Here is a 21,257-nt window from a genome sequence, read left to right as displayed (position 1 = left end):
CAATTCCCTGCAGCAGAGCTGAATCCAGTATGGCCCCTGGGCTGCCCTGCAGCCCCCACACAGCAAGGCTGGTCTCATCATTCCAGATTAGCAATACCACAGTAATTTCTTACATGAACATTTTAACACTTGAGCACAAGAGTAAACAATGGATTACACTACACTAAAAAGATGACTTGACTACAGTTGATGTAGATGGGCTGCTTCCCTTTAAACATCCACTACAAATGGTTAAAACTGTAATAGGGTGATGATACGTCCGATTTCACGGTTTTTCTTGCACACTTCAGACAGGTTGTTCAGCTTTTTCTTGCAGACCACGCTGCTGATTGAGACTCAGGACCCACAGTGACTGCCCTAAAATAGCCCATAAGGAGGCTGAGTTTGCTTCCCTGCCACTGCTGGGGTGCAGGGCTCTGGGGGTGCCCTGCCAGGATCTCTGCGGGGGCTGTCCAGACTCCTGGGCATCTTGCACTCTGCAGTGAGCAGGTAAACCTAAGTCTGGCAAATACACTAGCAGCATTTCACTGACCTCTTGTTTTAAGGGAAGAGGATAGGGCAGGTTTGGTGGTTCCCAGAAAACACCTGGAGGATGGAGATGGTGGTGGGTACGGTCTGTAGGGGTATGGTACACCCAGTGACGGGACCTGGACACCAGAGAGCCTCTGGGATGTCTGCTGGCCTTCATATTTGGTGTATGTGTGAGTGACACCCAACATGGCTGTAGGTGAAAGAAAGGAGAGTTATATCTTCTAGACAATGCCAAGCTCTGCTTTATTTTCAGTTTGATCAGTACAAAAGCAGACAGCATAAGTTTCACTTTTTATTCTTTTTCGGTTTAATTACTTTACAAAGTACAAAATATACTGTGATTTATTTTGGAACATTAGGATTTTTTCTTTTTTTCTGTTTTGTTTTTTTCATACAGTACATAAATCTCAGCTTTTCAGCGTAAGACCAGCAAAGAAAAGCAGCATGTGCACTTGCTGGGAAAGCAAAGCAGCCACTTCTTAGCTCCACACCATGTCCAGCACATGATCCCAAGCTGCTGCCACCAGTCCCTGTTCCTGGTGGTGTAACATCCCCCCTCGTGCAGAGGCCATGAAGGCAGCTGACGAATTCAGGCTTGTACCCCCAAGCTTGCAGGAGCTGCTGCCCACCCATACCTGCAGTGCTTGGCCTCACTGAGCCCACAAGCACTGCCCACATGGTAGGTGCAAGCAGCCTTTCCCTGCCTGCAGCCCAGAGCAGAAGGTGTATCAAAGGCCCCTGCACTGGGAGGATTCCCCACCCTGTCTGTTTGCATCAGACCTGGTAATTAAAGGGAAATAAATACACATCTTTTTTCCACCCTCCCCAATGGAAGGCTGCATGGATTTTCTGAGGTGAGCAGGGAGGAGAGACTGCAAGAGTTTGGTCACTTCAGCCTGCTTGGTGTGTCTGAGGCCAAAAGTGGTATTTCACTTTCAGAGCAAAAGTCCTAAAGATTTGTGTTTCCTCCCCAGGCTGCCCAGCACAGCTGTTCTAATTGGCCAGGGAACAGAGGGACAGACCCTGATGCAAGTTGGGCAGCTTCTGCACCAGGAGCATCTCTGCTCTCTTGGTTAATGCTGTGGCCATTCTAGGTATCTGGAGGGAATTTGGGCTCCTTTTTGAGTCCAGACAAAGGGGAGAAAGAGATAAATGCCCAGTCTTGTTCAAGCCACTTGCACTAAAAAAAGTGGTGTTATGGCCCCAGAAGGGTTGACCCCTCATAACAAGCCCTGAACTTGAAGGGTGCAGTGGGGCTGTAACCCTGCACTGTGCCCCCATGAGGCGATGGCTCGCTGAAGCTTAGCCCAGAGGAACCAAACTAAAAATCTGCCTTAAGCACTGATGAGGACAATGAGGCTCCTCCTCGCTCTGTGCAATGCTCCCTCTGAACTCACCCCTCTGCCTGCCCTATGGTGCCCAAAGAGCAGGAGACAACCAGTGTGAGCCAGTGCTGTGCTGTGCATCCACATCCACTCTCACTGCAAGGTGGGGCTGCAGATGGTCCCTGGGCACTGTGCCACCAAGATCCAAATCCCAGCAGCGACAGGACCTGCTGGCATGGCTTGCTGGTGGGAGCAGGTGAACATGTCAAGCAAATTGAGGTGATCATGCTCCCTCTAATTCTAATGAAAACAAGGGGAGAATGGGCTATGTAAGGAGTTAACAGTAAGGGAATGAGACAGGCTCTTCCAAAGGCTGAAACAGAGCTTCTGAAGCTGCATCCTACCATGAGTTACTGTCCAGCAGCCTCCTCTTCGGCCTGTCCCAAGAGCCGTGGTTGTCCTAGTACTTGGGTCAGCAGGACAAGGATCACCTCTTTGTCACTGCCACCCCCAGCTGCTGCAGAGGCAGTGTGGAGGAGGATGCATGGCAGAGAACATGGCTGCCACTGTGCTAAAATGAACACCCTGCTCAACTTCATGTCTCACAAGCCCCAAAGCCAAGCCTGGAGCCCACACAGAGGGGAGGGATAACCGAATGCACAGCCACAGGCAGGGGACACAGTCCTGCTGGCTGTGACACCACAGTCCTGGGCTGGAAAGAGGCAGGGTAGAGTTACTACCCTGTGTGTTTCCAGGCGTTAAACTGGGCACTAATGGCACTTGGATGCAGTTCTCACACTCCTAGAATCAACAGCCATTGGATTAATAGGATTATTTTTAGCAGAATTGCAGGAGGATTTTGGGTGAGAAGCAAGGGCAGCCCTGGATCCAGCACAGCCAGAAGCACCTAGAAAAGACTGCTCTGGGATGCTGACGTTCTGCCACGATATCACTGGAACAGTTCACAATTGGAGAACAAATAAAAACCTGGAGGAAGTAAGCACTGAGACATAGGACTGGCAAGAACCCCAGTAGGTAGGTTTGGGGGAGAGTGAGGGCATGACTAATAAAAATTATGATACAACTAAACAAATGGCTGAGGTCATCAAACTGGACCAGACAGTTCTTAATGGTTGAAAGAGAAACGGGGTGCTCCTCCTCCTGCAGAGCCACCTTTGTGGTCTGAACCTGCAGCATCAGCACCAACCCACTAACACACAACACTAGGAAAAACAGGTTTGCTCCCAGGAAGAAAATGTTAAAACTTGTGGATTTCTTCAAGAGCAGGCCTGGTTCAATAGCCTGTCTGTCTACACTTACTGCTGCCCCAGGGCTGAGCCACGGTGGGGAGGGTCCTGTGCTCTGCCCAGGTTGGTCCTGCCTGAAGGCAACACTGCCAGGTCTGCAGCTCCCACAGTTGTAACAGCACCGCCAGCTCTTTAGGTAATACCAGTGATCTCAAAAATTCAACCCCATCCCACGGCTGGCATTAGAAATAATTGCAAGAAACAGCTACAACAAAGGCTGCCATTTTTTTTCTCCTTTGCTCTACATATAGGAACCCCTGGCTCCTTCCTTCAATGTCTCACATGGCAAACATTCTTTTGCTTTTGCCACTGACCACAAATCAAATCCACAGAGGAGACTGTTGCTTTTCTTCAGCAGAAGGGAAATTCCTCTGCATTCCCTTCCAGCTGATGGGAATGACTGTGTGCAGGCAGCAAGGATACAGAGGATGAGGGTGCTCTGTTTACCGGGGCTGTCTCTCCCCTGTGACCTGGCCCAGAGCAGCATCCTGCTAGCCTGAGCCTGGGGCTGCTTCAGCGTTTCAGCAGGCAAATTGGGCTGAACTCCTCTTTTGGGGCCCAAAGGAGCAGTAATGCTTACAGCAGCCAACCTGGCAAGTGTGTGCTTCAAGCAGCATTCCCACAAGGACCAGGGAATCAGGTACCTGTAAAATGTTTTTCAAGTTACAAAACAGCAAGTAGGAATCCTTTGGGAATAAAAAAATAAGCTTATTACTGTAACTGCAGAAAGCTGGTTTAAATCCTCAGGATGCTGAAATAGAAGCAGAAAGCCAGCCAGAGCAGGGGGGCTCTAAACAGCAGCCTCCTATGGCATCTTCCCAAATTGTTGTGCAACACACACTGCCTCTGCCACAGCCACACAAGGAGGGAAGAAGCAACCAGCCCCCCCAAAATGAAGGATGCCCTATTTTTAGCATAATCTTCTAGGGTTAGAAGGACCCCAGCAAAACCACTGGGTCTGCCTAGAGAGGGACATGGCACCTGGTCAGCTCTCCTATGGTACAGGCAGAAGGACAGAGCCGGACAGAGGGGGAGCGACATGCTCCTGCTCTGCTCTCACACGTATTTCAAAATTTCAATCCTGCCAGATGCCTGATGGGCATCTCTGTCCATGTCTGCTCCAAAATCCACCCACATTTCATTTACAGAATTTTGCAGAAAGCTAAAAACGGATGAAAACAAAACCCCAAGGGAGCCCAGGGCATGAACCAGCTGTTTTGCAACTCTCCTGCTCTGCGCAGCTGGGATGGTGCTGAGATGGGCTGGCTGTGGCCATACTGGAGCTGTGCAGGCAGGGGAGGAGGTGTGTGGCTGCCTTTCCTCTGCCACTCCTTGCACCTTGGCTGCAAAACTTAACGCACTCTCAGCTGGGAGGAGATGCCAGGGGTTTGTGTTCCCTTGTGGCCAAGCCCTCTGCAAAACTCGGGGCATGCAGAAGCCCAGGTCATGGCTGCAAGAGAATTACAGAGCAGGGGGAAGCTACTCCATGTAATCTGCAATAACAAGGTAACATTTGTGCCCAGGCTTTGAAACTGATATGACCAACTCTCTCTAGAGAGACCAAGAAAGGATCTTAGCTTATATATGTTCCAAAGATGTATAGAACCCTAAAATTCTTACCTTAAAATGAGAATGTACTTTGATACATACTTCATCCATTTCCCCATACAACAGGGGCTGTGCTTTGGTCTGTGCTCACCAGGGTGTCTGCAGAGGCTATTACTGCTGCAGCCAGGATTTGCTGATCAGCCTCCAGTGCACATCTCACACTGCAGAACCCTGTTCTTTCCTTCACCTTTGCTAACTGGAGCTGGTAGTTCAACCCAGCTGTGCTTCACGAGGATTAAATAAAGGAGACCAAGGACAGTAGAGTAACTCAAGATTATCTTCACAGTCAAGTGTTTCCCTTCCAGGTACCCTGGGAAGGTCCCACAGCCTTCCTGAGGATGTGCACTGTTTCCGTACCGGTTCAGTGCTGCCAGGGTGCCTGAGGGATATTGCTGGCCCCTGACATATGGTAGGGTACAGACAGACAAGACAGACAGATGCACTCACGGGGAGAAGGTATGGAAATCTGGAGGCAGGTTTGCACATTTCAGCCAATGTTAACACACCTCAGTGCATGCTACAACATGTAAATACTATTTGGCAAAGAATTACTGGGTTTTACTCTCCTGCAGATATAAAAGTTTAATCCAATCCAATGTCTGCAGGCAGGACTGGAACAGGTAAGTTATACACCTTAAGCTGCTTACTGGAGATGTCCACAATAGTCAAAGTAACAGAGAGAAGAAATCCTCTTCAGGAAATTACTTCTTGTTCATAACTGAATGCTGCTGGGGGACACCTTCTCCCAGGAATTAGCAGCAATGCTCAGCCTGAGGCCAAACAAAGAATTTCTCCCTTGTCATTATCAGAAAATACCAATTATCCAGTGCTGATGGGAACGCGCTCAGTGAACACTGACTGTGCCAACGCAGGACCCAGCACCTCCTATTCAAGTTGCTGACCTCTAAATTAAGGAGTTTGGATGACCTGGTGCTCTTGAACAGTTGTGTGGGTATATGGATGGCAAAAACCACAAGGATGGGACTAACCCCTCTGGCCACAGTACCTGATACCACCATTACATCAAAACACATGGTGATTCTTGGGGGCCTTCCCCAGTGGAGAGGCAGAGCATCAAAAGATTTTCTAAGTACTGGGGGTTTGGAGGGGTCACACTACCCACCCTTGGTGGGAAGGTATGACTGGGACAAATGCATCCCCTGGGATACTGGGCTGAGCATGGAGGCTGGGCAGGGAGGGGTGTGAATCAAAACAAAGATGAAAATGCTTTGGTGTTCACAACAACAAGCAAGACTTCAATATATTCATATGTACACAACTAGAACATATTAATTCTTTTGCATCACTCAGCACTCCACCTATCCCTGCTTTTCCCCTACCTTTCCCACACCTGTCACTAAAAGGGATCTCTGCAGACCCTGCACTGCCACAGCATGGATGTGTGGGACCCAGATGCCTTCCAGAACAGAGGAGCCTGGGCTCACCCCATGGCTGTTGCAGGTCAGCATGGCCTGAAGCCCGGCCCTCTGCAGCCAGGCAGTCACGGCAACATCAGCTCACACCAGGGAGGGGCCCCCTTTGTAAGAAAAACAATTCAAGCTTTGTATAGTAGAGCTGAGAAAAGATGGGAAACCACTTCTCAGAGCCAGGCTCTGACCAAGCACATGCAATTCAGCCTTTAATGTCCCAGACAGCTTTCCAACCTTCACAGGATGTCAAGAGTCACACTACTAAACCCTCACCTCACAGACACACTGTGAGACTTGAGGGGCTGCCGGTGGAGGAATGTGTCAGGAGCTCATGCCTGAGGACAGCAAATCCTGCAAATGTAGCACAATGGCAGAGCTCTGAGCAGAGCTGCTCCCTGCCTTACCTCGCCTCTCTCAGGGGTCTACACATACCAGAGAGCATCAAGAGCACCAGGGAAACAACTGGGTACTCAGGGAGCTATGCTGGAGTTTGAGCAACCTCCTCTGCCACACACTTCTGTATGCTGCACTGCCTTATTTCTTCCCAGTGCCGGCAGGACAAAACACGCTTCAGAAAAATAAAACCTGATACACTTCTGTTGGATACTTTGATTGGCTAAAGCAATCAGGACCTCCCAGCAATCTTTCAAGTGTCAGTCCTAAAAGTCCCCACACCCAGTTCTGCATGGCAAGTCTTAAAAAGTAAATCCCTGCTCAGTGTCATGTGCTACCCCACAGCAGGACCTGACACCAACAAGGTTTTTGTGGGAGAGGAGGATTGATTCATCTCTGACCAGTAGCATTCCCTGCCTGTGACCTGGGAATGGTAACAGAGAGCTTGGAGTTTAAAACACATTTTGAAGCAGCAGTATAGTATTTGTATGCTGAGTATGCTTTATAAATGGCATTGTCATTAAGTGAGTCTTAATACTCATGTTACCCATTGCAGGTGCCACCATCTCTGTGCTCCAGCAAAACCAAGTATTTCCATTAAGGCCTCCCCATGAGAGAGGCTGATAAATGCCATCTAAAGCACAGCATTGCAGAAACCCCAAACTGACTTCAATGCCTGGAAAGAAACTGAAGGCTGCACAAACTTGTGCAAGGGTGCATTTGGGGGACAGCTTGAAAAATCAGCAACCTCAAAGTGCCAAAAGGTCAGTGGCAAGGCAGCACCCCATTCCCCACCCCCCTGCCCCATCCCACCTTTGGTGAAGTGTAACTGAAATAGGAAAATGGGATATTTCCCTACAAGGACCCTAACAGTGCTCCTGGTCAGCAGAAATCTCCAATGGCGAGATGAAAAGCCCACATTCTTCCAGTGACTGGGTTCAAGCAGCCTCTTCTGCTTTTAACAGGAAAAGACCCTCCAACACTTCAGCCTATTTAAAAATAAGCCACTGATTTCAGCTCCCCACAGACCAACAAATGTGAATTCCCTAACAAATACCAGAGCCCTGCACTAGCCATAGCCTGCCACTGCTGGCCAAGCCCCGAGCAGACACATCCACCAGGAAATCTTGCACCTGCCCCCAGCCTCGTGCAGAGATGTTGGGGAAGGCCACCAGGAAACAGCTCAGAGGGAATGCTGGTGCCTAGCCCAGGCCACCCAGAAGCCCCGACTGCAGGGAGCCTGGAGGAGCTCCTGCCTTGCCTGGGGGAAGGCAGGCAGCACTGGCACCATGCTCTGTGCCTGCAGGAGCTGGAAGCCCCACTGGAAACCTCCAGCTAGGGTCTGGGCAGGAAGACCAGCCCTACTTCCAGGCTGAGGCAATTTAGGGCAGCAACTAAAACACATAGAAAGAAAAAGGAGTGAATTTCCTACAGTCTCTGTGCTTGAGGCACCAAACTGGAGAGGAACCTAATTTTCTGAAGCAGGGATGAAAATCCAATGCTGCTCCCAGCAAGCAGAGGAGCCCCAGCTTTGCTCCAGGCCAACTCCACTGCTGGTCTTCACTAAACATGTGTAGAGAAAAAGCAGGAGTAGAACTAATATTCATATTGCCCATTACTTGAATTAAAAATATATGGTGAATGAATGTGTGTATACAGTACTCACTACATAGACACACACACAGAATGTGTGCCCATACACACATATACTCACATATGTATGTGAACCTATATTGCTTGAGTGCCCACACCATGTACAAGATACAGACACAAACATGGGTATTTACAGGTGTGCAATAGAGACACACTAAGGATTTCAGTGGAAACACTATACATTAAGATGAACACATGCACACACTTGCTCAGTAGAAAGGAATTTATAATCAAATTCTAATTGGGTTGAGGGAAAAAGACAAAACCCTATTTAATAACACACACAACTTGGAAAGGTTGAGGCTTCTAAGAAAACAAATGCCCTGGAGAAAGACGGAGGGTGCATGAGGGCCATGCTCTCTTCCCCTGCCTACCCCTTTCTGCAGGACTGGAAACGCTTTCACATTTTACTGTTTGGTGAATTTTTGTGCAACGAGAGGAGAGAGGGCACAGAAAGCAGCCTGCAGCATGGAAGCAATCCTTCATTAGCAGCAGCCATGGCCAGGTGGAACTGCCCAGAGAGGTGAGCAGGGATGCTGAGGGCAGCACTGGCAGCTGACAGGTAATCCAGGCACCCAGCCCAAGAGCGTCCCACGGAGGCATGCTCCTCCTTTATCCACACAGTACTCAACAGCATAATGTCAGGGATACTCAGACATATTAATCATAAGGCATTTTAAAAAAAGGAAAAGACTCTTCAATTTTTTTCCCACCCCAAAGGCTGGGTGCCGAGAGAGTGGGAGCTGTGGAGCAGCTTTAAGAGCCCCCTACTTTGGGTTCGCTAAGCACTGTGGTGTTAATACTGTAGTGGTATTATTATTACTACAAAAATTTTTAACACAGCCCCTACAGACTCCTTCCTGCAGTGTAGGTCTCACAAGCAGCAGTGCTGTGTAAGCTTGCATTGATCCTGACTTCAGGTATGGTGCGCGGACAAGGGTCTACCAATTCTGGCCATACTTGGAGTATCTCAGTTCCCACCAGCAAAAAGTATGAAGGGAACACTAAAGGGAAAGCATCAAGTTGTCTGAAACAATCTCCATGGATGTCAGGACAAAACCATAAAAGGAAATAAAAAGGTGAAGCCAAGGATGGTGGCAGCGTCAGAGTCCCTCAAGGGCATTCTGCATCCTGTGAATTTTTCAGGCCAGCTTTCCCATGTCAACCTTCTTTAGGAAGGTTTGAAATACCACAAAGCCTTCTACAGATTTCACAAATAAAAGGCTGACTCCCTTGGGAAAAAAATTTAAATTAAAAAAATCAGCCTGAGTACAATGCTAGCAAATTAAAACAGATTTTTTCTTGCTTTCATTTAAGGCTCAGTAAAGTTGTTGCTTGTTTCAAGTTAATCCCTTCCTATCCATGTCGCAGTCCTTTGGAAGCAGCACTGGCATGTGCAGAGCAACACAACAGTACTCTCTGATGCTGAACTGGCATTTCCCAAAGGTTGACAAAACCCTAGAGCAAAAAGACCCTCTCATGGTGACTCTGTCATGGTGGCACCATCCATGCACACAGCGAAAACTCAGGCTCAACTCAGCTGACCAGAAACCGTGGCTGGCAACTCAGTACCTGTACAGCAACTCAACGCTCCGTCACCCCCTGCCATGCCACCAATCTGCCATCCCAAGGAGTAACCCTCTGACAATATATGGGGTGAAAAGCTACCACTGGCCTTGCTGTCCACCCCAGCCCAGCTCAGTGCCCACAACAGTGGGCAGAGTCACAGCAAACATCTCTTGAGTGTTTTCAACACTGCACCATGCAGCCTCAGCCTGTGCCTGTGGCCTTGCGGCAGGAAACCAAAGCATCTTTCCAAACATCCAGAGATGCACAGTGCCACATCTAGAATAAACCTTTAGTCCAGAAATCTGGAGTGAATATAAACATATCATGGGACAATTCTGAAAACCCATGTAAAGGAACAGCAAAACATCCTGTTTGGTAGAGCACTGAACATGAGCCTCAGTGTTCCTCTGCAGGGATGCTCCAGGAGGGCCAACCAAGGAAAGTCATCCATGCTTTTTCCCATGGATGCTCTGACTCCTTGTCTAGATGTCACACAACATCCTACTGGTGAAAAATCAGATCTGAAACTCCATGTTTGAATCCAGCAGCATCAGAAACCCTAACTGCTCCGCCCTCCAGTACTGTGAATGCAGAACTAATCAGCAAACTGTGTCTGTGTGTTTGCATGTCCTACACACCGGTACAAACCAGGCCCATGGCATGATCCCAGGTGCTTGCTTACTGCCTCCAGATTAATGCAAAACTCCAGCTCACAGCTGTATATGGCACAGCCTCAGGAAAATCCTGCTAGAGGCTGTCCCTGAAGCATGCTGGAAAGCCCTCAGGAAAATGGCAAGATCTGCAATTTCTTTTTGTCAAGACTGAAGCGGAAGAAGTCAAGAAACACGAGATCCACTGGGGCTGCTAATCACAAAAGCACCATCCTCTGCAGACAGCTTCTCCTTTCACCACCCCTTGCTGCATGTGGAGCAGACTGCTAGCACCCCTGGCTTGGGCAACGCTGGTCCCTGCTGTCCTCCGTGGCGCTGGCAGCAGCCGTGGGCACAACCTGGATACAGGTGCCACTATGGGCCTTGATGCCTGGCTCCTGCTGGCCCTCAGCTGTGGTACAAGCCAGAAGCAAACACACTACTGCTGCCCCATGGGAAAAGCCCCATCATCTTCCTGTGACAGGACTAGATGCCAGCAGGTTTTATGCATTCTCAGCACTGTTCTACTTTCCCCAATCAGCAACAATTTCCACCTGTGTGATGGAGAAGCTGATGAAAAACCACAGGAGGGTGCCCACAAGACTCAGGCATCCTCTTGGCCCTGGCAGGAACAACCTGCTGTGGCTCTTGGCCAAGGTGACCTGGGATGTGCAAGAGCAGCTACCCTACCCAGGGAGCCTGAACAATATACTTATTTCCCCATATGTGCACAGTGGATGGGAAAAAGCCTGAGGGGACAGGAGAAAAGAGGCCTCTTGCTGGCCCTGGGACACAGGGACTGGAGGAAGGCTCTGATGTGGGGTAAGGGGACTCCATGTCCTGGAGCAGGGGACATGGCAGGAGAATACTGGGAGCAGTGAGAGAGTGACTGGAAAATATTGACCAAAACTGGCTAAGTTTCAATGCCGACACAAGTCTGGGTGACGCCACCCGCCAGGAGCTGGCCAGAGCTGAGCTCCCCCTGCCCAGGCTTTCTCAGAGCAGCCAGGCTTTCACTGCAGGGAGAAAGAAAAAGGGGAAATGTCAAACAACTGGATATTTTCCCTTTTTCCAATGCCAAACTCTTCCGTCAGGGGAAACAGAACCCTTTGCATTCTATCTCAACACAGGCAACGAAGGACAGTCCTCAGAAAGTCTGATGCGAGGAGACAAGCCAGCACTGTGTGACTTTTTTTCTGTTTAATTCCATGTTTCATTTTGTTTCTGGTTTTCAGGGCTCTCTGAGCCAGTGGCCTGTCCATTTGCTCTTGGCCCATCCCCCTGCTCTCGGCAGCATGCCCACAGCCATCCGTGCTGCCAATGGGTGTCCCTGGGCAGCTCCTTCCACACTGAGAGCACAGCCAGGGTACACTTCACCTTGGAGCTGAATATCAGGAAACCATATGAATTCCCTTTCCTCCTGCCCTTCATTCATAAATTTAATAAAATAACAATAACAATAATAATTAAAACAAAGCCTTATTAGAGCTGTTTCTGCTCAACTTTCCAGTCTCTTTTCATGTTACTCTCTGTAATCAGATTTTTCAAGAAATACTGTGAGAAAAAAAAATTATAATAATAATTATTATAATAATAAAAAGCATCTGGAACCAACTCAGAAGATTTCTAATGCTTTTCAGCTTGACTGACTTGGAGTGCATTGACCACACCATTTATATTTTCTTCAGGTACCTGCAAGAAAACAAAAAGAAAGGTCATGTTCCAGCAAAAGGGACAACAAGGAAAAGAGAGGCAAAAGAGAGACAAAGCCAGACCAGTCCCAAGGAGGCAGATACTTGGCTGGTTTTTGCTGACACCTGAACTCCACTGAGAAAGGGCTCTGTGTACAAGGACACCCCTGTTCACCCATGGTAGCCCTGGAGCAAATACTGTGAGATCCAGATGGTTTGCTGTCGTATGGTGGGTGCTGGTGGGGAGGCAACTATTTTGGGATTTCTCTCTCCTCTTCCTCTCCCCTCCTTCCCCTTCCTTTTGCTGGTGAAGCACTTGTATGCCAGGAGGTCACTCATGCGTAGTACCCATGCTGATGGATTTATGTGGCTGCCTAAGGGCTCCATGAGGCTCTCAGGGGCACCCTACAGGTTTGGGACCTGAAAGTGTGGATGGGAAGACCATGGTAGGTGACAGGAGAACATGCCCATCAAAAGAGGAAGAGAGCTACCAGTCTGCTTGTGGTGCATCTGTGCTTTTTTATCCAGTCTTGTGAGGAGACTTAACCATAGAAGTCCGTATTACTCGTGGGTGTCTTTTCACACTCACTGCAAGAAAAACCTCTTGAAACAGAAGATGCAAAAGACCTCAGAGCAACTGTCATCAGTAGAAAAGAACATCACAAGTAAAGTTACATCTGACAGAAGAAGTGTTTCTGACTACTACATAAACTCCAAGACACTGTTCAGGGAATAGGCAGCTCTTGAAAAATGGAAAGAGGACTGAGGGAAAAAGAAATTATCTGTAAGTTGCTGCAAGAAGCCAAAATAATTTATGTCAAGTAAACTGAAGAAGGAACTGTTTCCTCTACAAGGTATTTAAGGCCAGGAGTACAATACCTGAATTCACTGGACACTCTCAAGAGCTCAGACAGTGGAAATACAACCGGACTGTGTCTTTCTGCAAGGCTTTTAACAAAACTGAGGAAAAACCCCATGAGAAATAACAAGAAAAACATTCAATTTTCCAATAGAAAGATGGAATAACAGCAGTCAACTCTGATGATGTGTGAACAAAAGTCCTTTGGAAAGGAAGAAAATAATCTTAGAACAAGCATACAGCGAACTCTTCTGGTTGAGAAGGAAAACCCAAGGACACATCTACCATAGGGAGCAAGACTTTGAGACAGGACTCTCCACTTCCTCCCCTTCCTAATTTTTCCCAGTACACTGAACACTGCAGCGGAAGAAGCTGTTTGACTTTTTTCCTCTACATAACAGAACGAGAAAAAGCATAGGAGCCAATTTTTTAAACCATGCTCCTCTAGTCAGCCCCAGCCATGCTCGGTGCTATGGGTCTCTCCATATGCTTCATCAGCACCAGACAGAAGCAGGAGGAAGCAGCACCAGCCAGCTCTGGCCAGCTGTCTTTGACCTGCACAGATGCCTCTCCTGCATGAAACACAGTGGTCCTTCATTCCATGCAAAATGCCTGAACCCCTTACCAGCACAGAAATGGTATCAATCACCCCAAAAATGTTTCAGCAGGGTTTTCTCCAGGACAGGTGTGCAAACAATTTTGCATCGTGGGACCCATCCTAGTTTGCCACCAGTGGAGGAGTCCTCCCCCTCCCTGTCCCTTGGAAATGATCCCTGTCCCAAGGCAGCTGGTGCACTGTGTTCACCTCTCAGGGAGTGTGCAGATTGAAGCAACAACCATGAAGGAAGAAGCAAAGCTCCAAATTACATCCCAGACACAGCTCCAGCCTCTTCAGAAGCAAAATGCTGGTGAAGGAGAGCAAGACACCTGTGAAAATGAGGCAGCAAGAGCAGAAAAGGCTCTCTCTAGAGGGAGCTGGTAACTGTGGCTCTCTCCAGCCTGACCTTACCCAGGGGACATGCCAGAGACCTGGAGGTTCCCATCTCAGCATTGTCTCCCAAAGGGATTTCGTCTCAAGCACATCCTGATTACCAGGGCAAATGTCTACAGCTACAGCATGGCAGGAAGACTGGAATATTAACACCCAGGTAAAATAAAAATTAAGCAATGAAAACCACCTTAAGATGGACAGGAGAAAAAAGGTCAGATCAAAGGGAACAACAAGCTTTTATACAGTGCTCTAAATTGTTGACAACAGGTACTGAGCTTCCTTAATTAAAGGGAGAATTTAGAGAAAGGGTTCAAGATACACTTAGACCTTGGAAATGTCACTATAAGCCAAGGTATCTGGGTAGCAAGGTTAGGGAAAACATGACCAAACCTAGGTCAGGGTCTTGGCCAACAAAACCATCCTAGGACCAACAAGCATCCAGCCCAGCCAGCACACCTGGAGCAAAGTCAGGCAAAACAGGGCTTGATATGTACCTTCCAAAGGATAGAAGGTTTTGACAACTAGAACAGCACTGTCCAGGTGAAAAGGCTTTTAAAAGCATACATAAAGAAGATAGCAAGTAGCAAAGAAAAACACTAAAATACTGCTTTAAGTAAGGAAGACCTGCAGACCTGCATGGCCCCCATAATACCCTGCCAGCTGCTCGGAGGCAGGATCTGCAGGGCCTGGAGGCAGCAGGACGAGGCACTCTTAGGAAGTGGAGCTGCCTGCAGAGTCATCTCAATCGTATGGCATAAGTTTTCAGCTAAATATCTATTTTAACTGACAGGGCTGAGATCTCCAGATATGGCTTGACATGTAGAAGCACTCTCTGCACCTTGTGCTCTGCACATAAAGTGCATACCTGGGGCCACACAATGGGCAGAAATGTGAGGCAAAGATAACAGTATTGATTTTTAAATGGTGTTTTATTAGCTTATCTTTTCAGCACAGTTAATATTCAAAAAAATAAGACAAATGTATATAACACTTTGACCTTTGCTATCTGAAATAATATTTACTTTTACTCTTTACACACATGACCTATCAGCTGTGAATGGTTCACACCAACTGTGAAAAACCAAAGTAATTAAAAAAACCTCCAAACCTGCTTTGATCTCACTAGAACTTTTACAGGTCAAAGGTAGGACCTGAACAGTGAATTTGCAAGTGATGGAAAGAGAAGTATAATGCAATAAAGGGCACATTTAAAAAAAAAATTAATAGCATGAAGCAGCTGACTCTCCTTCAGGACCAGGGAAATGGGTTCCAAGAGAAATGCCATCCTGTTTGTGGCTACAGGCATAGCAATTTTCCCTTTCTAGGGGAATTCCTCATTTTTGAGGGTGTCCTCTTTGCAAAGGAAGAGCAGAGGTAGGCCTGGAAAGTAAAATATCCATCAGTATAAAAAACGAAGAGAACTCTCCAAGGATAGCAAGACCCTCATGATGATGACTGTGTTGCAACTGCTTATGGGCACTCATGAGAAAAAACATGGGAACAACCTTATCTGCTTCAAAATTGCCTTCCCTTGCTATGCTGGCAATTATTGCTTGTTTATCAAAACCCAGGAAGATGCAGGGACAGCAGAGCTAATAGATGGGTCTCAGAAAGCAAAGGTTAGGACAATGCAGGCACCAAGAGATGAAGGCAGGGGTCTGCTCCTGGTAGACTGTCCAAAAAGTTCCCTACACACAAAGGCACCTATGATGACCCACCCTTAAGGGGAAGGAAGCATCTAAGGAAGCACTTTCCCCTTAAGGTTGGGTTGTCACAGCACTGTCCTGAGAGTCTGGAGCCTGCAACTATTTTTGGAAGCAAAATGGAAGGGGTTTGTGACCATTTCTAATAAAAGATACAGATGCAGTGGAAGAGGCTGCTCAGGGAGGTTGTGAAGTCTCCATCACTGCAGGTCTTTAAGGACTGAGACCAACCTTTTTTGAGAACAACATTCACTGACAAAGCTTTGCTTTGGGTAGGGCTGGGCTTGGTTCAGGAGCCTCTGACCCAGGAGGCTGGAGACAGGAGTTTGCTGGGCTACACTGGAGCAAAAGCACTCCAACAAGTTATCCAGATAAGAAGTGACATTCTCATCAGGAGTTTCCTCACAGGGAAAAGATCTCCCCTGCTCCAAAGAAGCTGTATTCATACTCACCAATGCGTGATCAAACTTAAAAGTACTGATGTAGTAGGCTGGGATGTCGGCTGCGGCCAAAGGCTCAGAAATCTGAGCAACAATTCCACATTCATCTGTGGGGAGATAAAAAAATCAAACACTGTCTGGAGGGGCTTGCAAAAGTCTCAGGGCTCACCAGCTCCATGCCTACATAAGGAGAAGTTTGTTTTCACAAACCCCAATCAGAAGGAATCTCTGTAATAAAATGTATTCTTTTTCACAGAATCAAGCTTTTGGGTCACAATGGTACATTGCACATTTAGTTTTATTACCTTCCTTTTGCTACAGAGAAACGCTGTCTTGGGGTGACTTTATGATGTGTATCCCCTACCACTGCTCTATGCCCAAAAATTAATTTTGTGCCTTTCTGTGCCTTTAAACTGAGCCTGAGAGGGGGGAGAGGAAAAAACTGAGCGAGCTTTTCAAAGCAGTTGCTCAAGGACACAGACACACAGTCCTGTGTGTTCTTCTGCTGCAGCAGCGAGAAGAGCGGAGTGTTGGGAGGACTTTGTTTTCCTGGGACTTTGGTTTTTCCCTTCTTCTCTTCTGGACTGTTTCAACATCAGAACACATTGGGAGAATTTTCCACCAAGGCCCCGGAGGTGGGCCCATGACCCAGCTCCGAGGAGGAGGAGAGAGAGCAGACCGACAGAAGGACTCTGAAATCTTTCCAGGTTTCTCTCCACAGCGAGAGGTTTCATTATTTAGCATTATTATCCTTTTCCTGTGTGTTTGTTAAATAAATAGTTTTTTATCTCTTTCACTTTCCTCCGAGGAAAATTTATTTTTCCCAAACCTGGTGGGGGAGGGCTGGTTGTAACCTGCCTTCTGTCTGAGGATATTTTCCTCCAAATTTGTCCAAACTGGCACAAAAGCCCATTCTCCAATGGCACAAAACCATTATAACTGGAACAATTTACAGAGGTCCAAAGAAAGGCAATGAATGATGTTCAAGAAGAAAGCACCAAACCCAGCCCCATATATCTTTAACATCCATTTTTCTGTTATTGAACACTTGGCCCTGCATTTCTGAAAGAGGAGATGCTGACCCATTAGTCAGCATGGACACATGGTTCCTAGGCTGCAGCCCACTACAGCCCCTGAAACAGGATTTCACACCAGTTTCACCACAGAATCATCACAGAATATTAAGGGGTTGGAGTGGACCTTAAAGATGCTCTAGTCCCAACCCTATATATCTATAAAAAGTCTACTAGAATCACAGAATTACCCAAGCACTGCACTGGAGTATGACAGTGCTTTCTGACCACCGATTTCAGTAATCTACAATGCATTTCCATGCCACCTTTTTGTCCAGTTTTTCTCTTTAACCAGAGCCCCAGCTGTAGCCACCTCTGAAGTCCAGTGGACGAATGCAATGTAGCTGCAACTGTTGAGCATGTAGCACTTTCAGGAGTATATTCAGAAGTCAAACTTAATAGAGTCAGACTTCTGTTTGAAAATCTCAGCTCACAAAGTCATGTTAAACTGCTGGCTCTTAAAAAGCATCATCCCCAGATGGATTTTTCCATACCCCTTGAAGGCCCTGAGGTGACTGACTGCCTGCACACCAACTGATCCCCCAAATGTTACTTACCAAAGCCAAGAGGCTGCCCACCAATCCGCACCATCTTCCAAAGTTCACCAGATGCACTTGTAAACAACAAATTATTAGGAAATCTGTAAAAAAAAAGGAACACCAAACATAGCAATTAAAACACAGCAGTGTGTCAGATTCTGCCTGTGAGGGATCTGCTTTTCCTGCATCCTTGAGATGTTTGAAGCCAACTATAATGGGGCGGTAGCTTGGGCAAACTGGGAAAACTCAAGGCAGGTGGGGCAGATGCACCTGCTTGACCTTTCAGGTGTCCTACAGCAAATCAGCATCTGCTGCTGGAGGTGGGCACAGGTACCCAGAGAGGCATGGGAAAAAATTTTTAAGCAACAGGCTGTGCCCCAGCTTTACAAAAGTTGAGACTGACAGTTTGATTTGAGCTGCATTTGGAAACACCTAGGGATGGAATATGTTTCCATACCTGCTCTCAGGGATGTGAACGGTAACCACTGGGTTTGTGTCTGAGCACCATCAGTGCTTTTTTCCCTACCATCTGGGGAGGTCCCTGGCACCACTGCAGAGATCTTTATTTCTTAGCAGGGGAAAGGAGACTGGAGGCTAAGAGACTTGCCCAAGGTCAAGCAGGCAGCCTGTGAGAGAGATGAATTGGCCTCCCAGGTTTCCCACACCCCAGGCTGAAGCTCCAGCCCTCTGGCCCCTCTTGAAGACAGACAAAGGTTGACTCCGATAAGGTCAGAGAAACATTCAAGATGGCAATTTATTAATTTGAAAAACAAGTTGCTGTGGCAGGGAACTTGCCCCCAAGAACCAAACCCAAACTGCACTTTATGCCAAAAGCAAATCTCAGCAGCACAGCACCCTCTCTAGCCTCCAGACCTCAGAGCCTCCTGTGCTGCAGAGCTGCAGAAGCAGAGACACACACACACACAGAGGCTGAAGTTTTCTCACCAGCTGACTCCCTCCTTGCTAGATGAACAAGTCATGGGTTCCCACTGCACAGGGATGACTCAGGACATTATCATCATAACGAGACTCCGAACCAAGCCCATCCATGTGTAAAAGCAATGCAAGAGGACCGCATCACTGACATCCCCACCCTGATTTTGGCCTTTAGCAGGAAAACTTCAAACATCTACACCAGGTTTTCCTTTTGGGTTTTGCTCTTAAATGCACAGCTAATGAACAACAGAATAAAAATGCCAAAATCACTTTGCTCCAGTGTTCCTCTTTTGAAAGTGAGATAACTCTACATCATGTTGATTTGTGATTTCACTGAGGGGTTGTACAGACAAGTCCAAAATTTGTTCAAAGAACTAACATGCCAGGTTTTACTCAGGAAAGTATCAGGGTGTACGGGGCCATGACACCCATACAAAGACGGTACAAATAACTAACATGGAGGAGTCTAAGCTGCTTCCTGCTCCTTTGTGAACACCCCTTTTTTTCAAGGTCTGGGTTACTCTAAGACCAAAGCTCACCTCTGCTGTGTCTGGACATCCATGACCAGGGAGATGTAACCCTCAATGAGAGAAAAGGAGAAAAATCGAATATGTCCCGAGTCTTCATTGCCCACCACTGAGTCTTTTACTCTGAAGAAACAGAAGAAAATGACATTAATGGTGGCTAGAAGAGCACAAAAAAAAGGTTCTTAAAGCAGATATAGCCAGTGAAACCAGAAACGTTCATACACTGACTTAAGGAAGTGACACTGAGTCCTGTCATACTATACTGATTTTATTTTTTTTTTATTTTGCAGGTGGAAAACCATCCAGTCCCCACAACTGACAAAACTCTCCATCTCTGCCTCAAGATCCCCTCACAAGAGGCTGTGGGCCACGAGCCACAGGCACCAAGGGGCAGCAATCCAGCCAGCCGTACATGCTCCGGCCCCGTGCGGATATGCAGCACACTGACCACACGGCTACTCTCACCTTCACTCTGAAAATGCTCAGTTTTTCTTTATAATCTATGCTATATTGGGCACCCTCAATCACTTGTTTGGCTTCCACCTGTTGGGACAACCCTCTTGAGCCTGTGAAACCTCCCTCCCTCAGTGCAGAGTACTGGAGCAGCACAAGGCCACAGCAGATCCCAGGGCACCCCAGAGAAGCAGTGGGAATCTGTGCCTCCAGACTCTGGGCACACCTCTCCTGGAAGCCCATCTCCCTGCAGGACCTACCCATTGGAGTAAAACATGACATCCATTAGGAGTGTAGCAACAGTGGGAAGGGTATCTGGATCCAGGCTGGTGACGCAGAACATATTACTTGGACTGGAAAGGGGATGAATGACAGGCCTCTGAACTGAAAGAGACACACACACACACACAGACAACTATGAAGCCACATCTGCAGCAGACTCCTGTCCCATCAGCCGTGTTATCCATGCACTGGCAGCAGCCACAGAGAAAGCTGCTGTATTTGTAAGACAGTATTTGTAAAGCAGTGCCTCATTGCTGAAGCCCTGTTGGCTCTCAGGGAATGAGGGGCCTGTGGACAATCTGCTCCTGTGCTGGTCTCCCTGTGGTATAGGGTGGTAATACCTTGAATACCCTGCCCAGCTCTCTGCTCCTAGGGGCTTTCAGGCCATTGGGTGCATCCACATGAGATGAGGGGCAAGCTAAAGGAAGTGCCAAGAGAAACTGAAAAGTGGAAAAAAATACAGGCTTCCACCATTTAAAAGGCAGGGTTATGGAAGGCATTTCTCCAGCTGTGGTTGTTAGCAGTCCATCCTGTTTTCCCTCATTTCTGGGGACCTATTTTGCCATAATATCTTGAAAAATTAAAAACCAGCTGCCACACCGCAGTTTGTCTAACACATTGCAGCCAGTGGCTGAGAAGCAGCCAGCATTTAGACATGGAACTAGTAAACAGAGCAGCACAGCAAACTGCATACCTGTGCATTATCAACATGTGTTTCAGTGTGCCCTTTCCTGATGCTTTTTTTCTTTAAGACTCATTTTTTTAAACTAGGTGATTGTTAGCTCTTGAGTGATGAAAGTGAGTGGTATTTCATAATAACTGATCCCTGCTTTGGCTGGTTATGGGCAAAAAATTACACATGTGTCTGTAGGTAAACATATGTATATAAGTTGTCCCTTTTCCTGATTGTACCCTTTGGCTTGATGCTTGTTCCTCTAGCCTGCAAACATCCTAAGGTTCTTTACAGCCCTGGGCTCATTGTAGCCTCGATCCTCACTGGCACTGAAGTATGAAAGTTGAAAAACAATCTTCTCTGTGCATCACTGCAATATTTAAAACAAGCTTTTAGAAAAGCCATTTTCCTTTGGAATGTTGAAGCGTGGAAATATGGGCTACAGACAACATTATTTTTGCAACTACAATGAACTATACTTTAACCTTCTGTCCTACAAAAGGCATGTCTCCTCTAGAGAAACTAGCATTAGAAGGCCAAAATTCAGCCAAACTTACCAGAAAGTTAAGAACCTACTCAAATCCTTGGTTGTACTGGGATAGGCTGGTAAGATTACCATCTTAC

At 47.3% G+C, this 21,257-nt stretch overlaps 1 protein-coding gene across 5 annotated transcripts in view; it reads right to left on the bottom strand.

Moving 5' to 3' along the window:
* Positions 1-322: 322 nt before the first annotated feature.
* The window catches only part of CASTOR2 (cytosolic arginine sensor for mTORC1 subunit 2), a 142,725-nt gene continuing 121,790 nt past the window's right edge, over positions 323-21,257 (bottom strand). For 2 of the 5 annotated variants that reach the window (XM_069033729.1, XM_069033731.1), the window contains 5 exons: positions 19,939-20,062; positions 19,238-19,348; positions 17,781-17,863; positions 16,163-16,257; positions 323-12,158 (listed from right to left, as the gene is read on the bottom strand). In XM_069033729.1, the coding sequence (XP_068889830.1) occupies positions 12,093-12,158; positions 16,163-16,257; positions 17,781-17,863; positions 19,238-19,348; positions 19,939-20,062 (479 nt within the window). In that variant the 3' untranslated portion in view covers positions 323-12,092. Of the gene's footprint in view, positions 12,159-14,721; positions 15,388-16,162; positions 16,258-17,780; positions 17,864-19,237; positions 19,349-19,938; positions 20,063-21,257 lie in introns of those variants that run through there. The other 3 variants (XM_069033727.1, XM_069033728.1, XM_069033730.1) reach the window with 2 other exon arrangements.

This window comes from Aphelocoma coerulescens, chromosome 19 (assembly GCF_041296385.1).
Source record: "Aphelocoma coerulescens isolate FSJ_1873_10779 chromosome 19, UR_Acoe_1.0, whole genome shotgun sequence".
NCBI lineage: Eukaryota > Metazoa > Chordata > Aves > Passeriformes > Corvidae > Aphelocoma > Aphelocoma coerulescens.
Note: the sequence above shows the minus strand (reverse complement) of the source record. Positions and strands in the feature narration are given on the sequence as shown.